We start from the raw sequence: 24330 nt of genomic DNA, 5'->3' as shown, positions 1-24330 counted from the left end.
TTGTGTACTAAGGCCGAATATGATTTTGGATATTATTGGGCAATGTATGTGTTTTGAATTGATGGAATGGAGAGGATGCTTTAATTGTGTTATGAACAATTATATGTTAAATTAAGGTTTGCTAAGCTAGCTATTAAGGTGAATTGCAAATGTTAGTATTTGATTGCTAGTGTATATATGTGTATTAGCCGAGTTTTGAACTTGAATAATGGTTTGAGCACCATGTGTTGTATTGAGATTGTTTGAGTGAATTTATAGATATTTATATGATGAATTCGATTGTAGATATACATGCTTAAATAAAATGTATACAAAGAATGTGTGAAAGAGTGATTTGGTAAAAATCTGCTTGGGGACAGCAGCAGTAAGGTGATTTTGGAAAATCGCCATAAATTGTAGGAGTTGAGTTAGAAGCTGAATAAATTATGTCATTAAAGCTTGAAGAGTCTAGTTTCTTAGAAAAGAAACTATAAAAACAAAAGAGTTACCGATCTTGAGATATTTGAAGTATTGTGGGGCTGAGTCAAAATGACTACTAGATTCCCTGTTCTGTTTTTATAAAATCAGTATAAATTGTAAAAAATGGCCCTAAGATAAAATTTATATGCTTAGACTCCTTAATGAGTCTAGTTTCAAATGAAATAAACGAGAACATATTTTGAATTCTGTACAATGAGAAATTTGATTCGTAGTGAAGAGTAGTCAGTTTAGTCAAACAGTGAAACAAGGTGAACTTTAAGAAAAATCTGGTATTGTTGGGCTAAACCAAAAATTTTGAAATTTTTTTTGATAATAGATAAATGAGTCTTCTGTCAAGAAAAATTTACGGCAATTAATTTAGAGTTTCGTAGCTCCAGTTATAAAAACTTTAGTGACTGTTGCTCAAGAAGTCAGCTTATAGGGAAATTGTAATTATATTGTAAACATTAATGAAAATTTGCTAATGAATTATTTATTGATTTTTATAAAGCTTACTATAATCTATATGTGTGAAAGTCGAATCCATATGTATTATATTCTGAAAGTAATACTTGAATAGTCGATTAATGACTAGTTAAAATTTGTTGAACTTTAGCTCAAGAGCATAGGAGGGCAATTTCAGATAAGGGAAAAGAGAAAGTAATCGAGTTGCCACTCCGCAACTGTACCAAATATCCGAGGTAAGTCTTTGAGTAATGGAACTTAGTTTATGATTTGATTAAGTCATGACATATAAGCATAACAAATAAACGGTGATATAATGATTCTACTTGAATTATATATTGAGGTGATTAGTTTATACTTGTGACGGGTAGCCGAATATGTATAGAGGTCATGTTATAAAGCCAATCAAAATCATGCTCTTTGTATGTGGCTATTGAGCCGAAATTGGTAAGGTTTGATAAGTGTCTTGTGTTTGAGCTTTAGTAATGAAAATGAAATATGGATGTGTCATGATTTATTGATATATGTGCATGATTATTCGAATGATATCCGGGCTAAGTCCCGAAGGCTTTTGTGCTAGTGACTATATCCGGGCTAAGTCCCGAAGGCATTTGTGCTATTGACTATATCCGGGCTAAGTCCCGAAGGCATTTGTGCTATTGACTATATCCGGGCTAAGTCCCGAAGGCATTTGTGCTAGTGACTATATCCGGGCTAAGTCCCGAAGGCTTTTGTGCTATTGACTATATCCGGGCTAAGACCCGAAGGCATTTGTGCGAGTTGTTATATCCGGCTAAATCCCGAAGGTACTTGGGTTTGGAATTGAGCGATCTTGCTGTAATAATTTCAATTAATGCGCTCATAAAATCCAAACGATAAGGTATGTTTCGTATATGCATCGGAAAAGTTAATTCCTTTTTAGATAGTATTCGCTCTATTAATTAACAACTTCCGGCCTTTAGTTCGGTTTGATCCCCTGTGTATGAGTATACTGGTTGAAGTGTGAAGTAAGTATGATTTTAGGAATATGCGTATATGCAGCTATTCATTTAGTCATATGAACGCTATACTTTAGTCGTAAATAATTTCATTACTTGAACTTACTAAGCATTAAAATGCTTACCCTGTTACTTTGATTCTCTGTTTTTATAGATTTTGTTCGTCAGCTACCGGACTCGGAAGTGTCAAAGTCGAAGTCATCCACACTATCTAAGCCACTTTTTGGTACTCTTTTAGTTCAATTTTGAAAATGGCATGTATAGGGCTGACCCTTGTTGTTAATTAAGTACCCTTTGGTAATGTGTATTCGTATAGCCATGCGAAAATGGCTTGTATATTTCGAAGTATAATATTATGGTCTTGTGATATGGTTATTAAGTGGTGTGGAAATGTTTGGTAATGACTAGCCATTGGAATGGCCAATCATGGTCCTATTGGTGCTACGTACGTCATGGCTAATCGGGATTACCCTTGATAATAATGTATGTCAATTTGCTATTTGATTCATGGAAAATTATGAAATAGGTAAAATTTACCTTAAAATAGATGCTGACAGCAGCAGTGACGTAAGTTGGAAAAATCACTAAAAATAGTAGGAATGGAATTAAATAGTGAATAAATTATGTAATCGAATATTGATGAGTCTATTTTCATATGAAAGAAACAAAACGACCATATGAGCCGTATTTTATGAGATGTTTAAGTTTTCGTGAAACAGGGCCAGAGCATTTTCTGGATCCCCTGTTTTGATTTTGAAAATTTACCATAAATTAACCAGAGACAATTAGAAGTCATGCTCTATATGTATAGATTCCTTTTTGAGTCTAGTTTCATTAGAAACAAACGGAATAAGTATTGAAGCTCTGTACAGGGAGATATCTATGTTGTAATGCATGAAGGTTAGAGTAGTCGAACCCTGAAACAGGGGAGACTTTAATTAATAAACTGTACTAATTGGCTTGACCAAAAATTCTAGAAAAAAATTTTTAGATGGACATATGAGTCTAATTTCAGGAAAAATTTACGGAATCGGTTTTCGAGTTTTGGAACTCGAGATATGATTTTTAAAGTAACTGTGATGCAGTTAGACAGCTTGTCTGGAAATTTTAAAATGAACTGTGTAAGTAAATGAATTAAGTCTGTTAACACCTCGTGTTCGACTCCGGCAACGGTCTCGGGTACGGGGCGTTACATTCTCGGTTGGGTCCCGAACCATCTCGAATGCATGTATTGGGCCTCGTAAGCTCGCACAAAGGACAGATTGCATGAGAAAAGAAAAGTTTTTAATTATTTGAGATTTCATAGCCCTGTTTATTATGGAAGTGTTAGTAAAAGTCAGGTAGCACCTCGAACCCCGTCCAGGCGTCGGATGCGGGCGAGGGGTGTTAGAGGAATAATTCATTAGCATTTCCACTATGCTATCTCTTTGTTCCCTGCGAGTGGAATCACTGGGTTTCTCTTTAATTTTGTCCTCCTTTTTTGGGGTTTTCCCCTTCCTTTTCATCTTACTTCCAAGTCCCTTCTCAAAGTTTTACCAAAGCTATTTAATAAAGTACATTACCACAAAGCACCCAGAATTTAATATTTTAATCTCAAATAATAAATGCATAAACAGTAACTACTTAAACAAAAAAAAAACTAAACTACTTAAAACTAAAAATTAGACTTAAACAAGCCTCGTCTAAGAAAAAGAAATTAGAGAAGAAATATCATGTTTCCACTCTAATGGCTTAATATCACATTCGCCCCATCCATCTTGGAACTGGTCTCATTTTCTCTTTCATCTAGATATCCATTAGTCTTCCCTTTCGGTTTGTCTTGTATGTCGACAATTTGAATATCTGCCTTTTTTGCATCACCAGGTTGTTAATTACTGTGTTAATCAAAAGATCCCGCATGAACTCATCTTTAGTGTCAACTCATTCATCAGAATTTGCAAAGGTGGAAAACAAAGCCCTTCCTTAGATCATCAAATCTCACAAATATAATATAACAATATACCACATTCATGAATCACATTAGTTGAACACTTGGAAGGCATTAGTCTTGAACACCAAAGTGAAAATATTTCAACATACAATAAAAAATATCTATGTCAGTATAATACTTTTACTTTATTTATAGATTAAATATATATATTATAAGATGACAAAATAGCCTTCAACATGAGAGTTGGATCATCTTGAATTAAATAAATTTTAATATAAAAATAACATGAAAAGTCAAAAAAGAGCGCATAATTTTATAAAGTGAATTTTAATATTTTCTATTGATTTTCATGATATTAAGTCATCCATAACATTATTTAAAAGAAGAACAGTCCAAAGAAGAAATCAAAGTATGAAATTGAAACACCAGCAGGCTACGCCTACCTCTCTCTCTTTGGAAAAACATGGCGCTTTGGTTCTGCTCTGCAAGGTTGTTTATTTTCCTCTTCATCCTATCCGCACTTCCCATCGCTTACATCATCTACCAAGAACGCGCCGAGACTGATCACCACGTTTTCCACTACTACAGCTCCGGCTTTTTCCGCGAGTCCGCCAAGTGGGACTATGAGAGCCGTCGTTTCCTTGTCACTTTCTTAGAAGGTGGCGTCGGAGAAATCCATGTCCCCCAGAATTACACCTGCGACATCGTATTAAAGGAAGTCACAGTTGTCAAAGACTCTGATTTGACCGGGAATGCTTCCCTCGGCCTCGCCCTTGACAATCCTCGAAACCGGCTGCTTGTCGCCGTTGCCGACATGTTCGGCAACCGATATAGTGCACTCGCGGCTTACGATTTGTCCACGTGGAAACGACTCTTTCTAACCAAGCTCAGTGGCTCTGGTAACGATTCTTAACCCTTTTTGCCTACTGTAATAATAATCAAATTCAATTCGATATTATTTAAAGTAGTAAGAAATAACAGCATGTCCGTAGTCTCTTTAATCTAAACCGTCAAAATCTTTTCTTATATCTTATTAAAAATAATTCTATATATAAAATTTTAGGTCATTCCTGTTTATTTTTTTAACAATAATTTCATTAAATTTATTAAAAAGAACAGTTTAAAAAATTAATAAATATTAATAATTTAAAAAAACAATTAAAATCATTTTAATAAAATATGTAAATAATAGTGATAAAATTTTTCATTAAACTTTTTTTTAACAGCCTCAGCTTGTCAGTTTAGGGTTGATAACCTACCTAATAGGTTATGGTCAAAATTCTAGGCCTGTATGAAGCCTGAAGTTGTAAATGAGCAGTTGGGCCACTTGGATGAAGGCCTTCTCTGTGCTGTTGATAATATCAAAGTGGGCATTTACGTACAATAGACAACGAACAAAAGCAATTATGCCCCTTAAAATTTAGGGTCCAACCCAACTAACCCGGTGACATGCTACCATACACCTTTAATTGCTTCCCTTTTCACATGCTCAATGCTATGTCGTTATATAGAAACATTTTTCATACCTTAGTTGCTTGATTCTCAGGTGCTGAGAAATCCTTGGCGGATGATGTTGCAGTAGATGCAGATGGTAATGCGTACGTTACCGATGTGAAAGGCAGTAAACTTTGGAAGGTAGGTGTGGATGGTGAGATCTTGTCTACCCTCACAAACCCACTCTTCACTCCCAAAGAGTGGTACAAAAGCTTGGCTGTATTGAGCGGAATCGTTTACCACCCCGATGGCTACTTGATCGTAATTCATACTTTGGGTGGCTATTTGCTTAAGATTGATCTAGCCAAGGGACATGAAGTGAAGTTGATTGAATTTGCTGGTGGTCCACTATCATTTGGTGATGGTTTAGAGCTGATTTTGTTGTTCCAATAGGGTCGGAAGCGTGTAAATTATTGTACTAAAAAATCACACAAAGTTCAATTCCCAGGGAAGAGAGGTGGATCACAAGGATCTCTTAAATACCAAGTCTTTCCTTAGTCAGAATATTCCTTTTAACGTAATTTAATAGCACAATTAAATACTACTATTATACCCTCAAATATTGAAAGAAAAATAGGACAAAAAGAACACAAGAGTTTTAACGAGGTTCGGTAAATTATACCTACGTCGTCGGGCTACTAAAACCAGATGATAACTTTACTATCTCCAAAATATTACAAACAAATAGAATTCCTTAAGAATTCTCAAATGGGGGAAGAGAGAAAACTAAGAGAGAAAGATTGGTTGGGATGAATTGAAATGAGAAATGAGAAGGCCTATTTATAGTTGAGGTTCAAGGACCAAACAATAAATAGCCCATTATCTCAAGGACCAAAAAAAAATTATCCCTTGCCACTTTTCCAAAGTTGGTGGTTGTCATTATTGATTGTCTCCCATTAATGTTAATGGCAACCATTATTAATTGTCTTCCATTAATGTTAACAATCTCCACCTTGAAGATTTGATTAGGATAATCACATTTTCACACACTTCCTTCAACTCCCCAAATTCGATAAAGCTATCTTTTGTAGTGCCTACAAATGCGCTCTCGAGCGCCATACACCTGAAGGTGCTCAAATTCTCAAGATGTTAATCAAGTTCAAACAATGATTAAACTTGATTGTTGTTACCACCTTGGTCATCATATCTGCGGGATTATCTGCTGTCGGAATCTTCTGAAGTAGAATTTTTCCTTTTTCAAAGATTTCCTGCACAAAGTGATATCTTACGTCGATATGCTTGGTTCTTGAATGATAGACTTGATTTTTCGCTAAATGAATAGCGCTCTAACTGTCTCAATATAAACTTATGTGACTTTGAACAACTCCTAAGTCTTTCAACAATCCATTAAGCCAAATAGCCTCCTTAACAGCTTCTGTAACTGCCATATATTCTGCCTCTGTAGTAGACACAGCTACTGTAGACTGTAAGGTAGACTTCCAACTCACTAGGGCTTTCGCAAGAGTAAACAGATACCCCGTAGTTGAACGACGTTTATCTAAATCACCAGCAAAGTCGGAATCAACATATCCAACTACAAACTGACCAAGTGCTTCATCCTGTTTAATAATTAAACCAACATCTACGGTTTTTCGAAGATACCGTAGAATCCATTTCACAGCTTGCCAATGTCCTTTTCCATGATCATGCATATACCTGCTCACAACTCCAACAGCTTGTGAAATGTCAGGCCTCGTACACACCATCGCATACATCAAACTCCCAACTGCATTAGCATATGGGACTTTCGCCATATATTCTCTTTCATCTTCAGTCTTCGGAGATAATTGAGCACTAAGTTTCAAATGAGAAGCAAGTGGGGTACTTACATGTTTTGTGTTTTCATTTACACCAAAACATTGTAATACCTTTTTCAGATATTGCTTCTGATTTAAACAGAGCTTGCCTCTCGGTCTATCTCTACTTATCTCCATGCCGAGAATCTTCTTGGCCTCACCTAGATCTTTCATCTCGAACTCTTGATTCAACTAAGCCTTCAGCTTATCTATCTCATTTTGGCTCTTCGAAGCGATTAACATATCATCAACATACAAGAGTAGATAAATGAAAGATCCGTCATGCAGCTTCTGCAAATATACACAATTGTCATATTTGCTTCTTGTGTACTTCTGCCTTCTCATAAAGCTATCAAATCGCTTGTACCACTGCCTCGGGGATTGCTTCAATCCATATAGCGATTTGTTCAGCTTACAAACCCAATTTCTACCACCAGCATCTGTGTATCCTTCGGGCTGAGTCATATAGATCTCCTCTTCTAACTCACTATGCAAGAAAGCCGTCTTAACATCAAGTTGAGCTAGCTCCAAATTCAACTGTGCTACCAAGGCCAACAAAATTCTAATGGAGGAATGCTTCACAACAGGGAAAAATACATCATTGTAGTCAATTCCCTCCTTCTGAGCGTAGCCTTTAGCTACCAATCTTACCTTGTAGCGAATATCCTTCTTGCTAGGAGATCCATATTTCTTTGCGAATACCCACTTGCATCCGATTGCCCTTTTACCTTTCGGTAATTGCGCCAATTCCCAAGTATTGTTCTTCAAGAGAGACTGCATTTCTTCATCCATGGCGCTTTTCCATTTATCACTTTCTAAGCTTTGCATTGCTTCTTGATAAGTGATAGGAATATCATCAACAACCGGAAGGGCGTAGGTCACCATATCAGTAAATCGAGCAGGTTTACGAATTTCTCTCCGTGGCCTTGCAACTGCAACTGCAACTGGTTCTGGTGTACTTAGTGGTTCTTGGGTCAGAACCTCTTCAACCTCTAATTCCTCCATTGTGGCTGGAGAATTAGACTTATTAACTGGGCAAATCCCCATCTGCTCAAACTCCACCTGTTTTGGAGTACACTCCACCTGCTGTGGAGTATTGCTTGTCTGAATATCTTTATCTGCTACCTTTTTCAATGTGGCAGATTCATCAAAGGTAACATCTCTGCTACAGATCATTTTCTTTGTGCTTAAGCACCAAAGACGAAATCCCTTCACTCCAGAAGTGATTCCCATAAAGAGAGCTTTCTTTGCCCTCGGATCTAACTTTGACTCCTTCACATGGTAATATGTAGTGGTTCCAAACACATGTAAGGAATCATAATCTATAGCTGGTTTTCCAGACCATACCTCCATAGGAGTTTTTCTTTCTAATGCAGATGATGGCAAACGATTAACAAGATGGCCAGCGTATGTCACAGCCTCAGCCCAAAATTACTTGCCCAACCCAGCATTGGACAACATACATCGAACTTTCTCCAGCAATGTTCGATTCATACGCTCTGCCAATCCATTCTGCTGTGGTGTATCCCTAACTGTGAAGTGTCGAACAATACCATACTCTTGGCACACATCGAAGAACGAATCACTTTTATATTCCCCTCCATTGTCCGTCCTAAGCCGCTTGATTTTCTTGCCAGTCTGGTTTTCGATCATAGTTTTCCATTTAAGAAAAACTCTAAGCACTTCATCCTTAGTTCTCATGGTATACACCCAAATTCTTTTGGAAAAGTCATAAACAAAAGTACCAAAATAGTGTTTTCCTCCCAATGAAGGTGTCTTGGAAGGCCCCCACACATCTGAGTGAACATATTCCAAAATACCTTTTGTATTATGGATAGCAGTACCGAATTTCACTCTCTTTTGCTTTCCCAGAACACAATGCTCGCAAAATTTTAATTTGTAAGCCTTTGCACCTTTCAACAATCCTTGCTTTGCCAGAATTTGTAAGGATTTTTCGCTGGCATGTCCCAACTTCATATGCCACAACTGCATTGAGTCCAATTCTTTGTTACCGGAAGCTGTAGTGACTGCTCCAATAACTGTACTACCTTGGTAGTAATACAAGTTATTTTTCCTGATGCCCTTCAATATCACAAGTGCGCCAGATGTCACTTTCAAAATCCCATCTCTCATAGTAACAACTGAACCATTGGATTCCAAGGCTCCCAATGAGATGAGATTTTTCTTCAAACTGGGCACGTACCGAACATCAGTCAGAACTCTGGTTGATCCATCTTGATTCTTTAATTGGATTGAACCTATCCCAACAGTTTTACAGGCATTGTCATTGCCCATATAAACAACTCCTCTATTTAGTTCTACTAAATCAGAGAACCACTCCCGGTTAGGGGACATATGATAGGTACAACCCGAATCCAATATCCACTCATCTGAATGGAACGACGACGATGATGCAACCAGTGATAGTTCAGAGTCACTAGTATCATGCTTAGCAACACAAGCATCTACAGCAGCTTTTCCCTTATTCTTCAGCTTTGGACAATTTTTCTTCCAATGGCCTTTCTCATGACAAAAAGCACATTCATCTTTCCTGAGTCTGGACTTTGACTTTGATCTCCCCTTTTGAGTTTTCTTCCGAGTGTATGAACGACCTCGGACTACTAAAGCTTCTATATCTCTGATTGAGTTTTTCTGTTTGTCCTTCTTTCTCTGTTCATAACTGTATAAGGCCGCACAGACTTCGCTCAAAGATATATCACTCCTGTCATGAAGTAGAGTAGTTTCTAGGAACTCAAACTCCTCAGGAAGTGACCCCAACAGCATCAAAGCCAAATCTTCATCTTTGAATGTCTCATCCATATTCAGCAAATCAGTGACTAACTGATTAAATTTGGTGATGTGATCATTCATTGTGGTATTTGGGACGTATGTGAAGCGAAACAGTCTTTTCTTCAAGTGGAGCTTATTTTGACTGTTTTTCTTCAAAAGTTTTTCTTCAAGTGCCACCCACAACTTATTTGCAGAAGTCTCCTTTGAAAAAGCATACCTCTGCTCTCGAGAAAGGCATGATCGAATTGTGCCACATGCCAACCGATTGATCGCCTTCCAATCTTTCTCCTGTACATCATCTGGTTTCTCTTCATCAATGGCAATGTCTAGACCCTGCTGAAAAAGGGCATCTAGAACCTCACTTTGCCACATACCAAAATGGCCCGTGCCATCAAAGATCTCCACGGCCAATCTTGCATTTGCAATTGTCGGTCTTGTCCACATGGATGATGTTGAAGCTCCTACACTGACCGTTTTCTCCATAATCTTTCAATATACCTAAGGAAATCTTTTCTGATGTGGAAGATCAGTTTAAACTGCAACCACAGAGCATACTACGATTAACCTTCGGCTCTGATACCACTTGTTGTTCCAATAGGGTCGGAAGCGTGTAAATTATTGTACTAAAAAATCACACAAAGTTCAATTCCCAGGGAAGAGAGGTGGATCACAAGGATCTCTTAAATACCAAGTCTTTCCTTAGTCAGAATATTCCTTCTAACGTAATTTAATAGCACAATTAAATACTACTATTATACCCTCAAATATTGAAAGAAAAATAGGACAAAAAGAACACAAGAGTTTTAACGAGGTTCGGTAAATTATACCTACGTCGTCGGGCTACTAAAACCAGATGATAACTTTACTATCTCCAAAATATTACAAACAAATAGAATTCCTTAAGAATTCTCAAATGGGAGAAGAGAGAAAACTAAGAGAGAAAGATTGGTTGGGATGAATTGAAATGAGAAATGAGAAGGCCTATTTATAGTTGAGGTTCAAGGACCAAACAATAAATAGCCCATTATCTCAAGGACCAAAAAAAAATTATCCCTTACCACTTTTCCAAAGTTGGTGGTTGTCATTATTGATTGTCTCCCATTAATGTTAATGGCAACCATTATTAATTGTCTTCCATTAATGTTAAAAGATTTCTCCTACCAAGCTTGTAGTTGCCGCCGGAAACCCCTCTGGGAGATTGGTGGAGAGCACCGATGGGTGGGAGACGGCTTATGTGGTGGAAAAGTTTAAGGGTCCTATGCATCGTTTTGCCACGGCGGCAACTGTGAAAGATGGGAAGGTTTATCTCAACCATATGGTGGGCATGGGGTACCCCAAGAAGACGCATGCCCTTGTTGAGTTTGTTCTCTGAACAATCTAATTGGTGTATATAGATATGGACACGATATAATGTTCCAAATTGTTGCTTTTCTTTTGAGTTTTTCACATTTTGTTGTATCACAAAATGAAAACTAAAAACTATTTGAAGGATTTCTAGGAAACTTTTTCTAATCAAATAACCTTCCATACAAAACTACAGTCAACAACTTTGAATTAATTCAACTAATCTGACTTTTAGCCAAAATAGTTAGAATCGAAACCAACTGCTACATAGCAATATGAAGAAACAAAAAAAGAAAAATGAAAAAAGCACATGTTAAAATAAACCAATATTCAACTCATCAATGAGATTTAGGATTAATCAGAGTTTGTTGAATCAACTTGCACCCAGACACGCAGTGAATGCTTCCCCCAACAACTAGAGACCAAGTGACCATTTTGGAGAACTGTAATTCGTTGAATTTGAACACTATTGCTAACAATTTTAATCTAACAACTCTTTCTAATGTTTAATTAAAATAGTGAAGAACTTTGCAAATCTGCATCCATTAATGTGAAGGGAAAGGAAAAAAGGCCTTGCAAAGGACCAACACGTGAAGAGTATCATTGATGTGGGCTGGCTTCTACTGTGGAGATCCGCCTTTTTGTCCGTCTACATGGGCCCCTGCCCTGCCCTGTCTTTTCTTTTATTAGGCCTAAGGAATTTCTTTTGAAAGTATTCAAAATTATGCCCAATATGAAATTTTTTATCCATATTTTAATTTTATAGAAAACAAAGAACGATTTGTTCTTATGATATTTTGGCATAATGACCTTTTTTCCCTTCAACTTTATAGAAAATGTAATTTTAACCTTTTATTTATTTTTTACATTTTTTAACCTTTAAACTTATGTTTTTTTTGTCAAAACATCCCAAAATGAATGAAAAAGGGATGTGGGTAAACAACCTAACTCCAGGGTACATCCTACCTTTCATGTACCCCTGTTCGAAGGGACATTGTGGGTAAACAACCAGTCCAATCCACCCTGCCTCCTACTGGCTATAATGGCATGTTGCTCAAGGAGCCCATTCGCATCCTTGATTATTGAATGGTGAAGAAGGGTAACCGAGATGCTACTGAGGTGCTGGTTGAATGGGTTGCTTCTTTTCCTGAAGATGCCACATGGGAGTTCTTGCAAGAACTGCAACAATAGTATCCAACTTTTGATCCTTGAGGTGTAATAGCCCGATTTTAGGCTTAGTCGGAACAGTGGTTTTGGGACCACAAATCCGACGAAAAAAAAAATGTAATGGCTTGAATTTTCAGAGGTGTCGGAACGGTGATTCGAGATCACTAAATTCCACAAATGGGTAGAAAATATTATTAATTTAGTAAGTATAAGTTAAATATGAAGTTAGGAAAATTTTTGAAATAGTGAATAGTGCACTAGAAATAAATATTAAAATAATTAGAATCGAAATGAGGTATCAAGACCTCGGGGATTTTAAACTGAGCCATAAATATTTTTATAAATATTTATGGAGTGTTAAAAAGTTAGTATTAAAGTTTCGTTAAGAAATTTTAAAGTTCCGATAATTAATTGAACAAAAAGGACTAAATTGTAACAAATGCAAAATTTTGGGAAATGATTAAATAGCTTAAATGATAAAAGGAAGAGGGCTTAAAAAGCAAATAGACCCAAGGTCTATTTGGGCTGGACGGCAGAGGCATGAAATCAGCAAGAAAGTAAGGAGAATTAAGGGCAAAATTGGAAAATTGCAAAATTTGCTTAATAAAGTTAGAACCCAAGTGGAATTATCTAGATTTCTCTTCATTTTTCTGAATTCTCATCAGCTAAAACACCATGGAAGGGCCTCTTCAAGCTGGTTCTTCATATTTTTATTACAAGTAAGTTCAATTCTTGACTATTTCTTGAAATTTTTGTATTTTTATGACTTTTACAACTAGGCCCACTTGTTAAATTCATTAGTTTTGATTTTATGAAAGAATTTGAAAGTTGATATGAATATGTGCTGGAAGTATATGATGATTTAGCATGAAATTAGAGCTTTAAATTGTTTATATGCTGATTTTATTGAAAAAATTGAATAGAAAGTGAATGTTTGGGACCTAATAGTAAAAGAGTTTGAAGATAGAGTTATATGTGGAAATTCTGAATTTCAATAGTTGTGTAACAACTTATAATGTCTAGTAAAGTACTAATTGAGAAAATTAGATTAATTGAGGGGTTAATTGAGAAAGGACCGAATTGTATAAACTGTGAAATTTGGGGCAAAATGGAAATCAACATTTTGCACTAAAGCAGTTTTGGACAGCAGCAGTAGTGTAACTTTGAAAAATCACCAAAAATTGTAGAGATTGAATTAGAGGATGAATAAAATATGAAATTAAAGCTTATTGAGTCTAGTTTCTTATAAAAGAAATGATGTGAGCAATGGAGTTGTAAATCATGAGATATAATAGATTTTGTGAGACAAGGTCAGAATGAATTCGGGTTCCCCTGTTCTGACTTTGGAAAATCATTAAAAATTGTACAGAAATTATTATGAGTTATAGTTTATATGGTTAGAATCCTTAATGAGTCTATTTTTAGAAGAAACAAGCTAAAACATCATCCGAATTCTGTACAATGAGATAATTAATTTTTAGTGAAGAGTGGTCGGAACTGTCAGACAGCGAAACAGGGGAAACTTTAAAGAATAAACTGTACTATTTGGCTGAACAAAAAATTATGAAAATTTTATGGTATGAAGATATGTGAGTCTAGTTTCAGGGAAAATTAACGGATCTTAATTTGGAGCTCTGTAGCTCCGGATAAAAATAATTTAGTGACTCTGACTCGGATAAACAGCTTTGAATATACATGTTAGTGAATATTGAAATTATGGTTAATGTTGTTTAAGTGTGTTATACACATTAAGGATGTGGAATGGAGAGGAGGAGGAGGAAAATTGGGAAATATATGAATGATTCGTGTATAAATGGTCATATGTTTGATTATAACTCATAAACGATGAAATATGAATGATGCTTATTTTTGTGCATTATTGGTCATGGTTTAAGCTCATGTGTGAAAATAAAGTTTCATAGTATGTGTGTATGGTATATTCAGTATATGATTTGGCATGAAATAATACCATGAATGGTTTATGAATTAACACATGTTGGTAAGCCTGATATATGAATAAATGATCAAATTGAGCGGAACGCCGGATTTGAGTACTTCTGATTAAGTGATAAAGTGATAAGTGGTAGCTTTAGCTACACTTATCTGATCAAGTGACAAGTGGAAAGTGATAAGTAATAGCTTCGGCTATACTTATCTGATCAAGTGATAAAGTGATAAGTGATAGCTTCGGCTATACTTATCTGATCAAGTGACAAAGTGATAAGTGATAGCTTCAGCTACACTTATCTGATCAAGTGACAAGTGGAAAGTGATAAGTGATAGCTTCGGCTACACTTATCTAATCAAGTGACAAGTGAAAAGTGATAAGTGATAGCTTCGGCTATACTTATCTGATCAAGAGACAAAGTGATAAGTGATAGCTTTAGCTACACTTATCTGATCAAGAGACAAAGTGATAAGTGGCTACACTTATCTGATCAAGAGACAAAGTGATAAGTGGCTACACTTATCTGATCAAGGAACAAAGTGATAGGTGGCTACACTTATCTGATCAGGGACAAGTGATAAGTGATCATACGTAAGACCATAGTTATACTATGGCAAAGTGAAAGTGAAGTACTCAATTTTCCGTGACCGTTCCCTAATTTGATTAAAGATGGTAAGTGACAAATGGGCCCAAAAGAATTAAAGTAAATGGATAAGTGGTAGTGTATTTATATCAGGACGATGTTGTTATTCAAACTAAAGTGATATTTTCATTGCTAAATTGAGAATTTCATAAATGTGTTATTGAATGGTATAATCAATAAACATTGAGTTAAATGGTAAATACGTATTAGTTTTGAATTTGATGTCATTGAATTGTACGTGAATTAAATGGAAATTTCTAGTGATATGATTTAAATTATGAGCATGAGAAATTGCGAACTGAATGAAATGGAAATGAAGCATTAAATTGCATGAGTATGTATCGGGTCTCGCAGGCCCTAATTATTATGATTATAATATTTTAAGGATATATTGTGAAAAGTTATAGAAACATGTTAATTATTTTTGAAAGTTTTAATTTTGATGAAATTTTATAACTCGGTTAAATACGTTTACAAGTGTATGTGTTTTGGTAATGCCTCGTACCCTATTCCGGTGTTGGATACGGGTAAGGGGTGTTACATTTAGTGGTATCAGAGCTACGGTTTAGTCGGTTCTCGGACCAAACGTAGCATATGTGAGCCTAGCTATACATGCCACGTTATTACTCTTGATGATGTGAAATCTCCGGGCTCTAACGAAATTGCTTTGTTAAGAAAGAGATGATTTTCAATCGAGCTATTTTCGATAATGCTAAAAATGATATTGAGATAAATGAAATATGCTCACGTTATGTTGGAATTTGGAAAGGTAAGTATAAAAATTTGTGATATGGATGTGTTCATGTATGAAAAGAGATGACTATAAGTTAAAAAAAAAAAGTTTATGTTGTGATAAGCTCATCCAAGTATGTTGGTGGTTATATAATGCTATGTGCTCAACATATTTGATTAAGTGAATATGATAAGCAAATTTACTTAAATAGATGGAACGTGTGTATGTACATCTGCTTGAATAAGTGAAATTAGTATGTTCATATGATAGAATCTTATGTTTAATTGTTAAATTAAAGATAATAAGATATTTTGTTTTATGTCTAAACCATGAATATTATAATAGTATGAAAAATTGAATTGGAAGTCAAATTGAGTAGAACGCAGGAATGGGTACTTTCATTCAGTGATATGTGATGAATTGACGGAAAAGACCATGGTTTGACCATGGCAACTTGTGAACATGTGATTATGTGATTCCGTGTAAGACCATAGCTGGGCTATGGCATCGGTAAGTGATATGTGATTCCGTGTAAGACCATAGCTGGGCTATGGCATCGGTAAGTGATATGTGATTTCGTGTAAGACCATAGCTGGGCTATGGCATCGGTATGTGATTTGTGATTACGTGTAAGACCATAGTTGGACTATGGCATCGAGAAAACGAAGTACTCAATTCCGTAAGACGTTCTCTAATTTGGCAAATATCGGTAAGTAAAATAGAAGCCAAGTATTGGAATTTAATTAGATATTAACATTGAGCTTGAGTAAGTAAATTCGTTGTGTGAAATTGTGAGTGACAGAAAACATTTGTAATAAATAGATGTGTTAATTTGCTTGGAATGAATTACGTGGTTTTGATGGTATTACATTGATGATGAATACAAAATCATATATATATGTATCTATGAGAGCAAGTTGAAAGATTTATGACTTCACCATCACCCCCTTATCAGTATTGTTCTATGACGAAAATTATCTTGATGAGACAGATATGTTTTTCAACTGAGTTAATTCTAATAGTATAGAAATAAATACTAAAATGTTTGAGTGAAAATGTATTGATTATGAGTTGAAACTCATAAAAGTATGGATTAAAGAATAAAACATTTTTTTTTATTAATGAGTGTTATAATTATACAAGCATATGAGTTATGATATTTGGATTATGATGCTATATAGAAATTTTGATTGTGAATTAGTGATTTGAGTTAGAATTTTGTGTTGAGAACAAAAGTGATTAAAAGCAAATGTTTATTAAATGCTTTGAGAATGTGAACTTAGTAATGAATTGGCTATTTGTGATGGTATGTGTTATGCGCATTTATGTGTAAGATAAATTTGAGGCTTTACTACACTCACCCCCATATTAGTAAAATGTTACAATGAAATTTGTGAGATTTTGGTTGAATAAGCTTACGAGTGTAGTGTTACAGAAGTTCGTGTACGGAAGAATAATAATGTGGTCGGAAAAGTGAATGAATTAGAAAATGAGGACAATATAAAAAGAGAGAAATATTTGATAGTTCTGAAAACTACTCAGATTATCAAAATGGATATCATTCTATATGGATTGTAATTTTTCGATACTTTGTATAGCTTCAGATGCTGAAATATCGCTATCCTAATTTTCTTATGAATCTATGTGATTATCTGTAAAAGATATGAAAATCCAAAATCATGTGCGAATTTGAAATATACTGTGGAAGTAAATCATTAACCTACCATCTGGTAAGATTTTCGGGGACGAAAATCCCTAAAGGGGGGGAGAGTTGTAATAGCCCGATTTTAGGCTTAGTTGGAACAGTGGTTTTGGGACCACAAATCCGACGAAAAAAAAAATGTAATGGCTTGAATTTTCAGAGGTGTCGGAACGGTGATTCGAGATCACTAAATTCCACAAATGGGTAGAAAATATTATTAATTTAGTAAGTATAAGTTAAATATGAAGTTAGGAAAATTTTTGAAATAGTGAATAGTGCACTAGAAATAAATATTAAAATAATTAGAATCGAAATGAGGTATCAAGACCTCGGGGATTTTAAACTGAGCCATAAATATTTTTATAAATATTTATGGAGTGTTAAAAAGTTAGTATTAAAGTTTCGTTAAGAAATTTTAAAGTTCCGATAATTAATTGAACAAAAAGGACTAAATTGTAACAAATGCAAAATTTTGGGAAATGATTAAATAGCTTAAATGATAAAAGGAAGAGGGCTTAAAAAGCAAATAGACCCAAGGTCTATTTGGGCTGGACGGCAGAGGCATGAAATCAGCAAGAAAGTAAGGAGAATTAAGGGCAAAATTGGAAAATTGCAAAATTTGCTTAATAAAGTTAGGACCCAAGTGGAATTATCTAGATTTCTCTTCATTTTTCTGAATTCTCATCAGCTAAAACACCATGGAAGGGCCTCTTCAAGCTGGTTCTTCATATTTTTATTACAAGTAAGTTCAATTCTTGACTATTTCTTGAAATTTTTGTATTTTTATGACTTTTACAACTAGGCCCACTTGTTAAATTCATTAGTTTTGATTTTATGAAAGAATTTGAAAGTTGATATGAATATGTGCTGGAAGTATATGATGATTTAGCATGAAATTAGAGCTTTAAATTGTTTATATGCTGATTTTATTGAAAAAATTGAATAGAAAGTGAATGTTTGGGACCTAATAGTAAAAGAGTTTGAAGATAGAGTTATATGTGGAAATTCTGAATTTCAATAGTTGTGTAACAACTTATAATGTCTAGTAAAGTACTAATTGAGAAAATTAGATTAATTGAGGGGTTAATTGAGAAAGGACCGAATTGTATAAACTGTGAAATTTGGGGCAAAATGGAAATCAACATTTTGCACTAAAGCAGTTTTGGACAGCAGCAGTAGTGTAACTTTGAAAAATCACCAAAAATTGTAGAGATTGAATTAGAGGATGAATAAAATATGAAATTAAAGCTTATTGAGTCTAGTTTCTTATAAAAGAAATGATGTGAGCAATGGAGTTGTAAATCATGAGATATAATAGATTTTGTGAGACAAGGTCAGAATGAATTCGGGTTCCCCTGTTCTGACTTTGGAAAATCATTAAAAATTGTACAGAAATTATTATGAGTTATAGTTTATATGGTTAGAATCCTTAATGAGTCTATTTTTAGAAGAAACAAGCTAAAACATCATCCGAATTCTGTACAATGAGATAATTAATTTTTAGTGAAGAGTGGTCGGAACTGTCAGACAGCGAAACAGGGGAAACTTTAAAGAATAAACTGTACTATTTGGCTGAACAAAAAATTATGAAAATTTTATGGTATGAAGATATGTGAGTCTAGTTTCAGGGAAAATTAACGGATCTTAATTTGGAGCTCTGTAGCTCCGGATAAAAATAATTTAGTGACTCTGACTCGGATAAACAGCTTTGAATATACATGTTAGTGAATATTGAAATTATGGTTAATGTTGTTTAAGTGTGTTATACACATTAAGGATGTGGAATGGAGAGGAGGAGGAGGAAAATTGGGAAATATATGAATGATTCGTGTATAAATGGTCATATGTTTGATTATAACTCATAAACGATGAAATATGAATGATGCTTATTTTTGTGCATTATTGGTCATGGTTTAAGCTCATGTGTGAAAATAAAGTTTCATAGTATGTGTGTATGGTATATTCAGTATATGATTTGGCATGAAATAATACCATGAATGGTTTATGAATTAACACATGTTGGTAAGCCTGATATATGAATAAATGATCAAATTGAGCGGAACGCCGGATTTGAGTACTTCTGATTAAGTGATAAAGTGATAAGTGGTAGCTTTAGCTACACTTATCTGATCAAGTGACAAGTGGAAAGTGATAAGTAATAGCTTCGGCTATACTTATCTGATCAAGTGATAAAGTGATAAGTGATAGCTTCGGCTATACTTATCTGATCAAGTGACAAAGTGATAAGTGATAGCTTCAGCTACACTTATCTGATCAAGTGACAAGTGGAAAGTGATAAGTGATAGCTTCGGCTACACTTATCTGATCAAGTGACAAGTGAAAAGTGATAAGTGATAGCTTCGGCTATACTTATCTGATCAAGAGACAAAGTGATAAGTGATAGCTTTAGCTACACTTATCTGATCAAGAGACAAAGTGATAAGTGGCTACACTTATCTGATCAAGAGACAAAGTGATAAGTGGCTACACTTATCTGATCAAGGAACAAAGTGATAGGTGGCTACACTTATCTGATCAGGGACAAGTGATAAGTGATCATACGTAAGACCATAGTTATACTATGGCAAAGTGAAAGTGAAGTACTCAATTTTCCGTGACCGTTCCCTAATTTGATTAAAGATGGTAAGTGACAAATGGGCCCAAAAGAATTAAAGTAAATGGATAAGTGGTAGTGTATTTATATCAGGACGATGTTGTTATTCAAACTAAAGTGATATTTTCATTGCTAAATTGAGAATTTCATAAATGTGTTATTGAATGGTATAATCAATAAACATTGAGTTAAATGGTAAATACGTATTAGTTTTGAATTTGATGTCATTGAATTGTACGTGAATTAAATGGAAATTTCTAGTGATATGATTTAAATTATGAGCATGAGAAATTGCGAACTGAATGAAATGGAAATGAAGCATTAAATTGCATGAGTATGTATCGGGTCTCGCAGGCCCTAATTATTATGATTATAATATTTTAAGGATATATTGTGAAAAGTTATAGAAACATGTTAATTATTTTTGAAAGTTTTAATTTTGATGAAATTTTATAACTCGGTTAAATACGTTTACAAGTGTATGTGTTTTGGTAATGCCTCGTACCCTATTCCGGTGTTGGATACGGGTAAGGGGTGTTACATGAGGTCAAGGGTATTTGTTAAGGGATATAAATTGGTTGCTGAAATGATGTTTAAAATTCTGTTAATTCTGTTATACTGTTGTTTATTTTTTGTTTCTGTTTTTGTTAGTTGATTAAATGCATCGCTTAAGGGCTTAGTTAATGAAACAATGTGTTTAAGGTGTAAGGAGGTGAAACGGGCCGTATTGGGTTGGGGTAGGTATCATCGTTTAATGAAACGAACGATGCGTTTCATACCTACCGCTGGCCGTAACCGTTTTCAACCGAATTTCAACCCAGCTGAACCTCTCATTCTCATGCTTAACAGTAGAGGAAAGGTGAAGGAAGGGCGAATGAGTATGTTATTGAATGAAACAAAACTTATCTTGTTTTCTTTTCTCTCTCGTCTTCCCAATTCCTCTATTCTTCTTCTTTTGTGGCATTCAATCTTAACAGATTAAGCTACTTTGAAACTTACACAAATTTTCAACTCCCATAATATAGATATTGCTTTAAAACTCTACATGTTTAGAAAAAAATCAAAAATTAGAATTTTACCGCATGTCAACTATTAAAAGAAGAAAAAGTTCACTCACGAATTGATCAGCAATCATAATAATTGACAGTAGCACCTTGGCCACGTTGGAGAAGCAATCATGTAAGTTGGTTTTTATGGTGCAGGGTAGTGGAGTGAGGAACGATAGAGATGGGAGCATAGGATTGGTGGTTTTTATGATGCAAATAAATCTAAAAGAAATATTTTGGATTCATTATAAAGAGGTTTTCAGCTTTAGTTAAAAATAAAAAAAAGTCACGTCTAGAATCCGTTAGTGGATTAATAAAATTTTTAGAGGTAATGACCAATTCGAGTAATTATCTTAATTAGAATGATTAAATTGACAAAAAATATAAAATGACTAAAATACGTACAATACTTTTTTCGAGTGATCAATAGTGTAATTTATTACGGTTTGAGAATTCCTTAGATTATAGCTGTTTAGGAATTAGAAGTTAGTTAGAAAAATAACTAATTTATTTACCCATTTAATTTTATAAAAAATTATTTTAATTCTTTAGTTAATTTTACATGTATTTTAATTATTAAACTTGAGCTTTTTATTAAATTTCTTAAAATGAATGAAAAAATTAAGAAACAATATTAATTTCGCTGACGTGGATGTCACGTCAACAATTAATTAATTTTTAACATTTTTTGAAATTTTTAAAACTTTTGTAATATTTTTATTTTTATAATTTTTAAATAATTTTAATAACTTTTTATATTTTAAAAAAAATAATTAATTGTTGACGCGGTGTCCATGATAATTCATGTAAGCAAAGTTAATATTAATTAATTTTTTCGTCCATTTTTGAAGTGATTTAAAATTTAAAAAATGAAAAATTAAACAAAAGTTAGAATAATTTTTTTATAAAATTAAAAAATTAAAAAAATCATTATAGGAACCCGAAAAAGAACTCCTACGTTCATATTTTTGTTGTAGTAGCGTCGGGATAGGTATTAAATATTAGGAATTGCAAAATCAGGTCACACATAATAAAGGGTAGATTAGCAGCATAAAATTAATAATAAAGGGTGGATAGGTATTGAGAAATAAAATATTAAATTTAAATATATAAAAGAATTGAATTAAAAATGGAATAATTATCAAAAATCATATAATTTTGCTCAATTAATTGAACTTTTCAAACATTTATATCTGAGTCATCATCCATTGAATTAAAAAACTTTATTTGATGAAAATAAATGTTTAAAATTTTAATTTGATTGTAGTATAATTATTTAATTTACTTAAGGAATGCTCTTTAGTCTTTACATAATTAATCAAAAAGAAAGAAAAACGGACCAAGTTTAGACCTTGTCTTGATCACCCTGGCTGGTTTCAGCAGTAGTGTTTTTTGTAAGCAAGAGAATTCCTAGCCACAGAAGAGCTTTAACAACTCTAACCATCCCAATCGTGGCGGTCAAGTAATACAACCACCACCCAAACAAAGTCAGCCATCTCAATCTCCATCAATAGCTGCTTTTTAGCTTCCGCCACAACCACCAACGACTCCACGTCATCTCTCAGCTTCCACCACCACAAGGTCCCGAGGCTGAGAGCAATGGCGGCCCTTTGAATCCACTTCTCTGGCGTAGCAGCCCCGAAGATAGTGTCATCCACCACGGGTTTCACCACCGTTCTAAACCAAAGAAACGTGATTTCATGCAAACCCAAGAAGAATATTATTCTACTCAACAGGCTCCTCTCTATGCCAAAACCCCCACCCTCGATTCCCCATGCTATGCTTCCTTCAATCCCCAATCCAATCGAAACTTGCATTATACATAGAACGATCCAGGCGACCAACAAACTGGGCCGGTAAACGGCATCTGGCGAGTCACTCGCCAAGGTGATTTTCCCTGTCAAGCCGTGGAAAAGGGCGGCGATGCTAACGACTGAAACAACAACAGCTGGGCTGGTGTACAAGTAGAAAGACAAGAGAAAAGGTGGGGAAAAATGTGAAGGATTTGAAGCGGTGGTTGTTAAGATATAGTTAACGCAGGAAAGCCTGGCAAGGAGAAGAAAGGAGAGGGGAAGCAAAAGGCTGAGAAGGTTGAGTGTGAGGAGGTGAAAGGATTCTTTCAGGGTCAGCGTCTGATATAAATTCTTGCAGTTCCACATTTTCCCGATTCCAAACTGAAGGGATCTGTAAAGCTCTCCTCTTTGTGTCACAAAGGAAAACAGGTAGAGATCCATTTATGTGTCTGGTTTAATTTGCAGTTGGGAAAGAAAGAAGGTTAGAGTGGTTGCCACATCCATGGTTTGAATTAGTTGACACCAAGACATGGAATCTTATTCCAGGCAGCCGTCACATTTTTTTTTAAAAAATTCATCATGCAAATTAGTATTTGTATTTAATTATCTAATCTGCCCATCGGAAACGCTATTACTTCAATCTCCAAAGATTTGTATTTAATTATCTAGTCTGGGGTAATTTATATATACTAGTTTTATCTCGCGTCTGTTGCGCCTACTATGTATATATATATTCTAGTTTTATCAGCATAAAAATATTTAAAAAAATATTGATAATATTTAATAAAATAAAATAAAATAATTTTATTTATAAATTTACGTTTTCATTTAAGAATAATTCTATCTTTATTTTCAAATGCAAAAATATTACATCATTTCAAAGATTAAACCATAACATATTTAAACAACTTTTTTATACATAATATATTTAAATAATTAATTGATTAAAATTTTATGATATATAATAATGATATATGTAAATATAATAGTTAATTGGTCTTATGATATATAAGATTATAAAACACATAAATTTAGATTTAATTCAAAAACTTTCATTTAATATATAATTTGATTTATAAATTTTAATTTGATATAATTATACACGTAAAATTTTAACTATGATTAAAATATATACATAAAATTTTAATTATAATTCAATTCTTCATATTCAATCAAGAGGCCTGGGTGTTCTTACTGTCCGTCCCAACAGGCTGAAACATGGTCGAAACCCTCTTTTGGGGTACTGATGAAAATTAATACAGATGGAGCTCTGAGTAAGATGAGAGGATTGACCTCAGCAGGTGGCGTCTTTCGTAATGATAAGGGAGAGTGGATGCTGGGTTTTTCTCGCTTTGGGCCATTTTTTATGGAATTTCTCTCGCTTGGGATCGTGGCTGGATGGAGGTGA

At 34.4% G+C, this 24330-nt stretch overlaps 1 protein-coding gene and 1 pseudogene across 1 annotated transcript; one reads left to right on the top strand and one right to left on the bottom strand.

Annotated features, from left to right (window-relative positions):
* The first annotated feature begins 3488 nt into the window (after positions 1-3488).
* LOC107922786 (uncharacterized) lies at positions 3489-11378 on the top strand. The gene is made up of 3 exons (XM_016852955.2): positions 3489-4751; positions 5399-5721; positions 11083-11378. Exons 1-3 carry the CDS (start codon positions 4316-4318, stop codon positions 11302-11304), a joined length of 981 nt encoding a protein of 326 aa, XP_016708444.2. The 5' UTR covers positions 3489-4315; the 3' UTR covers positions 11305-11378.
* Positions 11379-22042: 10664 nt separating this feature from the next.
* LOC107923610 (uncharacterized) lies at positions 22043-23621 on the bottom strand (annotated as a pseudogene).
* Between the last annotated feature and the right edge of the window lie 709 nt (positions 23622-24330).

The sequence above is a fragment of the Gossypium hirsutum genome, chromosome A11 (assembly GCF_007990345.1).
Source record: "Gossypium hirsutum isolate 1008001.06 chromosome A11, Gossypium_hirsutum_v2.1, whole genome shotgun sequence".
Classification (NCBI taxonomy): domain Eukaryota; kingdom Viridiplantae; phylum Streptophyta; class Magnoliopsida; order Malvales; family Malvaceae; genus Gossypium; species Gossypium hirsutum.
This window is presented reverse-complemented; position numbering and strand designations above follow the sequence as displayed.